Source organism: Ctenopharyngodon idella, chromosome 21 (assembly GCF_019924925.1).
Source record: "Ctenopharyngodon idella isolate HZGC_01 chromosome 21, HZGC01, whole genome shotgun sequence".
Taxonomy (NCBI): domain Eukaryota; kingdom Metazoa; phylum Chordata; class Actinopteri; order Cypriniformes; family Xenocyprididae; genus Ctenopharyngodon; species Ctenopharyngodon idella.
Window position 1 is genome coordinate 13364916 of NC_067240.1, and position 6296 is coordinate 13371211.

Genomic DNA, 6296 nt, shown 5'->3' on the forward strand with positions numbered 1-6296 from the left:
TCGATACCACAGCTAAAACTACTAGCTTAATATAATTTAATAGCCCATACATTTTTAAAGACAAGTAAACAGTCAGTAATAAAATAAGAACAGATAATCAAATTACAAGCAATAGAACAAATAAATACGATGCAACAAAGATACAAATTAAATAAACAGTGCTTTTCATGCAGGTCTAACAGTAGTTTCAGATGTTGAACTTCCCACATAGCTCGTGAATACGATTTCCCTGTTCTAGTGCTTGAATATTTGCTGTGGAAAGGCTTAAATTTTCGTGATGATGCAGCACTGACTGTCAGCTGTACAGAACGTTGTTCACATTCATGTTCTCACAACATTGCATTGTTAGAATTCATAAAAATATTACCGGCCATCTTGTGACTGACACAGTTTCATGTGCTCGCCAACACAAATTTTTACTTTTGCCACCTGGTGAGAGTTAATTTTAGGCCCTACTTCATATGAAAAAAATTCTAATTAATATCCTACTATTATAGTTAGTAGTAGTAGTTGTAGTAGTAGTAGTAGTAGTAGTAGAAGCAAAGTGTGAATTCCCATCTGCTGTGTAAAAGAAAAAAAAAAAAGTCTCTTATTTTTATTTTATTTTATTTATTATGTGCACATAATAATAGGATATGTACTGTGTTTATCTGAACTCTCATAACCACATAATTTCAATCTTGAGGGTTACATCAGAATCTACTTGAACACAGTCCCTTGTGTTTCCATTATTAATCACATTAAATATTTAGTATTTGTCTCTGTGTTTGTACAAAGTGGTCACTGAGGGTACGAAATGTGGTGTTGATGTCTACCTGAGGTGGTTGCTTTGGGCCACAGGGAGAAGAAAACCTTATGTTTGGCACATGCTGTCCTCTAGATGTATGCCCTTGTTATTGAGTGTGCTGTGTAAACATTAAAGTATGAAATAAACATGAAATCTTCAGGGGACATTCTAAGAAGTTGACATGCAGTGACAGGCATGAAACGTACCGTAAAGAGCTAATTACAAAGTTTCCAAAAACATAAATATAATCTATCATGGTTAAAAGAATTCCCCTCTTCTTCTTCACTAAAAAAAACTATAATATTATAAAATAAACAATGAACATGAATATAGCTATGGAATGGGTTACTGCTTAAGCATACAGAAGGAAAACATGTTTCTTTTAATTTAGACAAATACACAGTTATGATGTTGAAAATCATGCTCATAAAAACAAACATTGGTTGTTATTGAATAAACCTTCAGTGGAACTGTCATATAGGCCATATATTTTTTATGTATCCTATTACACACAATTGAATATTTTCACACATTTTCACACAGTTATTAAAATGATTTATGTTTTAGAAATTGTTACAGTGGTTACATGTATTATTTCTCCTTTTTATGATTATCATAACATTCAAAAAGTAAAAGAAATTTGAAAAGTAGCAAAAGCAACCAATGAAGGCATGGTAAAAAAAAATTCAATACTATAATGTGACTTCCATATAGCAACAAAACAACAAACAAAATAAACGGATAAATTGGCTAAATAAATAAATACAGTACTGGCCAAAAGTTTGGACTTAATGTTTTTGAAAGAAGTCTCTTATGCTCATCAAGCCTGCATTTATTTGATCAAAAGTACAGAAAAAACAGTAAGATTGTGAAATATTATTACAATTTAAAATAATGGTTTTCTATTTTAATATACTTTAAAATCTGATTTATTTCTGTGATGCAAAGCTGAATTTTCAACATCATTACTCCAGTCTTCAGTGTCACATGATTTTTCAGAAATCATTCTAGTATGCTGATTTCAGGTTTTCAAGTTTCAAGTTTATTTATTTCAGGAATACATGGCCTCTCAGCCCATCCACAGAATCACAATAGCTTGGCAGATGCTCTTTTCTTCATTCCATATACAGTGCCAATCTCCATCAATACTCTGAATCACAATGTACATGTGACATCAATACAAACATCACCAACAAAAGCGAGACCACCCAAATATTTCTTACGCGGATCCACATACTATGAACAACCATACAAAAAATGCTTCATATCTTCTATCACAGAGGTATTCAAAGTTAATTTACAATAGTTACAGATTCTCTCTGCCACTGGTGTATTACTTCATCTATGTTTCTAGATAAATGATGACCTGAGAATCTGAACAGGAACAACGATTGTACCAGCAGTATGTTATATACAGATGCAATGTAGCTCTCTTGTACCATCCAGGACTTGCATTGTGAATATATATTCAACTTATTATTTTAGAATGGATGTGTACCATGTATTATGTGCTTTTTCATTTTCTTTCAATTGCTGATTCAGAACCCATAAAAATACAACAGAACTCTAATACAGGAAACCCATGTTTTTCTACCTACATCATCTAATTGAAAAGGCATGTTTTCAATACACTCCACTGGCTCAAAGCCCCATATCTTGGATCCATAATGGTCCATAATGGTGCAACCATGTGGTTGAACAAATAGCTTGGTTACAGCTAATTTTAAGCTTACGAACAAACCAGAAAGCCCTGCTTTCTTACCTTGGCTTGCTAAATGTTGTCAGGCTTTCCACCATGGTAGTTTTGGTGTAAACCACATACCCAGATATTTATAACAATTAACCACATCAATCTGCTCACCCTCAAAATACCATTTTTCATTCTTATTTAAAGAGCCCTCTCTTTTAAAAAACATAACTTTTGTTTTATTCAAATTTAATCTCATACCGTAAAGGCTACAAAATATTTCCAGCTGTTCGAATCCTTCCATAACCCTCCAATTGTATCTGATATATTAGCCATATCATCAGCGTATAACAAGGTCTGCACTTCTGTGACACTTTCACAGATGTGATAATATGCTGATTTGATAGTTAATAGTTATCAATGTTGGTAACAGTTGTACTGCTTAATGTTTTTTGGAACCTGTGATACTTTTTTCAAGATTCATTGATGAATAAAAAGTAAGTAAATAAATAAATAACAGCATTTTTTCAAAATATAAATCTTTACTAACAATACAAGTCTTTACTATCAGTTTTTATAAATTTAACACATCCTTGCTTAATAAAAGTATTAATTTCTTTAAAATATATATATATATATATATATATATATATTTATATGTATTTTGTTAAAAAAAGATTTCTAGATAAAAAGATAAATGCTGATATTTTATTTATTTATTTATTATTTTCCTAATTATTCATCAAAGAATCCTGAAAAAAGTATCACAGGTTAAAAAAATATTAAGCAACACAACTAGTTATGTTGTGCAGACCTGGCAACCCCATCTATTAGGACATATGTACGTTGGTGTTGTTAAATGAGAACAGCTCTGTCACTGAAGTCTACCTATGGTACCTATACAGTCCTCCCTCCTCTTTGCTTGCAATGTAACGCAAGCTCATGCCGCCAGATGGCAGTAACTAAGCTTGTCAAACCAAAACAAAGAAAACCTGAGGAAGTAGGTTGCTAAGGAAATCAGCCTTGACGACATAAAGGCGCTGTAAACAGTGAACAAACGCTTATTGGATTAACATTATTCCTCGCTTTACAATCTTACCAGCATTGCTGATCAATGAATGATTGTGGTGATTGTGTAAATCGTGGTACGCCTGTTAATTGTAACCATTCTGCTTTGTTTACGGCGTTGTGAAACCGGTAGATAGTCAGGTCGCTAATTAGCTAGCCTTCTGCTAGTAGTTTTAATGTACTCTATTTACAAGATGAAGTTAGGTACTGTATCTGTAGCAAGACTTATCTAAAAACGAAAACGGTTATTTAGTGCACCTAAACAACCTGTAACGAGTCTGAAAGTGTATTTAAAGCGATATTGTTATAGATGTTTATGAAGCAAAGTTTTATCAATGCAAAAAACAACGATACAGTATGAAATAAGCACAACAGAAATAGTGAATATTTGTTGGAGCAAAAAAGAACAATTAAACCGCAAATACTTGAATCTAAAAACAAATATAATAGTGGAATATGCGAATACAGTGCATGTGATAACCAACATACTGCATAATGTTATTTCAGGACTCTTATGGCAGAATTGCATATAATTGGGCAGATCATTGGGGCCACCGGTTTCCCACAGAACAGCCTTTTCTGCAAATGGGGCGTACACACAGGTGTCTTTTTTTGTTTTATTGTAAACTATTTCATACTGTGTTAAAAACTAAAATTTACACTAAGAAGAAAAAAAAACTGATTTTAGTGACAATTATTGTGTTTTCCTTACATTTTAACGGTGTAAAGATTGTTTTAATGCTTATTTGATGTGCCAAAGTTTGCATAAATATACACAACAAAAACTTTTTCACTTTGTGCCTTTCAGGAGGAGCATGGAGACTTCTTTCTGGTCTGAAAGAAGGTCAAACTCAAGTGGACATGCCTCAAACAGGGGACATGGCATACTGGAGCCATCCCATTGATTTGCACTACACTACTAAGGGCCTACAAGGTATTTGTATTATGTTTTAGTGTTGTAAAAAGAGTTTCTAACCACTTAAACATGATTTAAAGGGTTAGTTCACCCAAAAATGAAAATAATGCAATTTATTACTCACCCTCATGCCGTTCCACACCTGTAAGACCTTCGTTAATCTCCGGTTCTTTGGATTCATAATGCTCAGAAGCTTCATGAAGCAGTGTTTTGAAATCGGCCATCACTATTTAAGTCGTTATTTTGTTTTTTGACGCGACAAAAATATTCTCTTCGCTTTTTAATATTAATATTGAACCACTGTACTCACATGAACTGATTTAAATATGTTTTTAGTACATTAATGGATCTTGAGAGAGGAAATGTCATTGCTGGCTATGCAGGCCTCACTGAGCCATCGGATTTCAACAAAAATATCTTAATTTGTGTTCCGAAGATGAACGAAGGTTCTTACGGGTGTAGAACGACATGAAGGTGAGTATTAAAAGACATTATTTTCATTTTGGGTGAACTAACCCTTTAATATATAGGATGTGTTTTCTACCTCTAGGGTGGCCAAAGCTTCACCTACAAGTGTGGCATCAGGACTCTTTTGGGCGATGCCAGCTGTATGGTTATGGTTATATCCACATACCATCAAGCCCAGGACAGCATCGTCTGCAATGTGCGACATGGCGACCGCTGGGATCCTGGCAGGATCAACTTGCCGAGATGTTTGTCGGAGGAGGCCCACAGCTGCGCTCGCCAGATCTCATTTACAGTGGCGCAGACCGATACAGACTCCACACGGTTGGCATGGGCACAGTTGAACTAGAGCTGTGCATTATTCTACGCCACTTTGACAGATATGGTGTGGAGAGCTGAGAATGGACTGCAGGTTGTCACACATTTTAGATCAGAGATTTGTGGAGTAATTGAAAAGAAGGTAAAATATTTTGTTATATTGGATAGGAGGTTCTCATATAAGGTGTGTGTGTGTGAATGCGAAGGTGTATAGTAAAGTATGTTATTGAGTGAAATGGTGAGTGATGGATTTATGTGTACAAACTGATAATGTATTTTTGCGCTTTGGATCTCAAACAATACTTTAATTTTTCTACATTTTTTGTACACTTTGTATGTTTTATAGAATTGTATTTTGTTTTTATGCAATTAAATTTGGCAGTTTTCAGAGGTGAATCATTTCTGAATCAAACATTGTTAAATCATTCATCATTAATGTTTGATGGGAAAGACCTTTCAAAGAAAAGCCTGATTTTCAGTTCAGTTGTATGAGTACATAGTTCTGTTTTGTTTGTTTTTTTATCTTTATGTAACAGGCATTTTGTAGCAGGCTCTGAGTTTTGTAGATAGTGAGAAACAACTCTGTCACATTTTGCTCATTTCCTGTGTGGAGTTTCTAACTGTTTTAGTGAGACTAAAAAAGACAACAGAGCAAGTAAGATCAAGCTCATTTTTATACTGTATGTTTCATGTAATATTGAGGAAGTTTGCAACTCAGTATTTTCAAAGGCTCAACTTTGTCTGCTCTCTGAATGGGCGATGAAAAAAATTTACACCAACCTGTTTCAGACATGGAAACATTGGCCATTGGAAATATTTTAATGCACTGTTTCACGTCCTGCTTGCGCTGAAGTTCATCAGTTCCTCTCTAAAATCTGTTTCTTTATTTAGACATAAAGAGAGCTGGGGGAGGGTTGTTTTTTACATTGAGAAGTGTGCAGTTGTCATCATTTGGTGGATCTACTAATTCTCTGTTAAGATCTGTCTGATTTCTTCTAAGAGTTATCAAGTTTGAAAGTAAGATACCCTCTGTGGAAATTGCGTTGGCATTCTGT

The 6296-nt window shown here is 34.1% G+C and overlaps 1 protein-coding gene across 4 annotated transcripts; it reads left to right on the forward strand.

Annotated features, from left to right (window-relative positions):
- The first annotated feature begins 3364 nt into the window (after window positions 1-3364).
- Window positions 3365-5637, forward strand: b9d2 (B9 domain containing 2). 4 transcript variants are annotated; one of them, XM_051878725.1, is made up of 4 exons: window positions 3365-3474; window positions 4050-4144; window positions 4351-4476; window positions 5009-5637. In XM_051878725.1, the coding sequence occupies exons 2-4, from the start codon at window positions 4057-4059 to the stop codon at window positions 5320-5322; spliced, it is 528 nt and encodes a 175-aa protein (XP_051734685.1). In that variant the 5' UTR covers window positions 3365-3474; window positions 4050-4056; the 3' UTR covers window positions 5323-5637. The 4 variants fall into 4 exon arrangements, with proteins under 4 accessions (XP_051734685.1, XP_051734684.1, XP_051734683.1 ...); XM_051878724.1 differs by having other exon boundaries at window positions 3461-3601; XM_051878723.1 differs by having other exon boundaries at window positions 3471-3619.
- Window positions 5638-6296: the final 659 nt, after the last annotated feature.

Bases quoted from the DNA above. Each gene is read 5' to 3' on its own strand.
- b9d2 (XM_051878725.1), top strand. From the start codon at position 4,057: ATGGCAGAATTGCATATAATTGGGCAGATCATTGGGGCCACCGGTTTC. The intron at 4,145-4,350 runs GTGTCTTTTTTT...TGTGCCTTTCAG, and splicing joins CAAATGGGGCGTACACACAG to GAGGAGCATGGAGACTTCTT. The intron at 4,477-5,008 runs GTATTTGTATTA...TTCTACCTCTAG, and splicing joins CACTACTAAGGGCCTACAAG to GGTGGCCAAAGCTTCACCTA.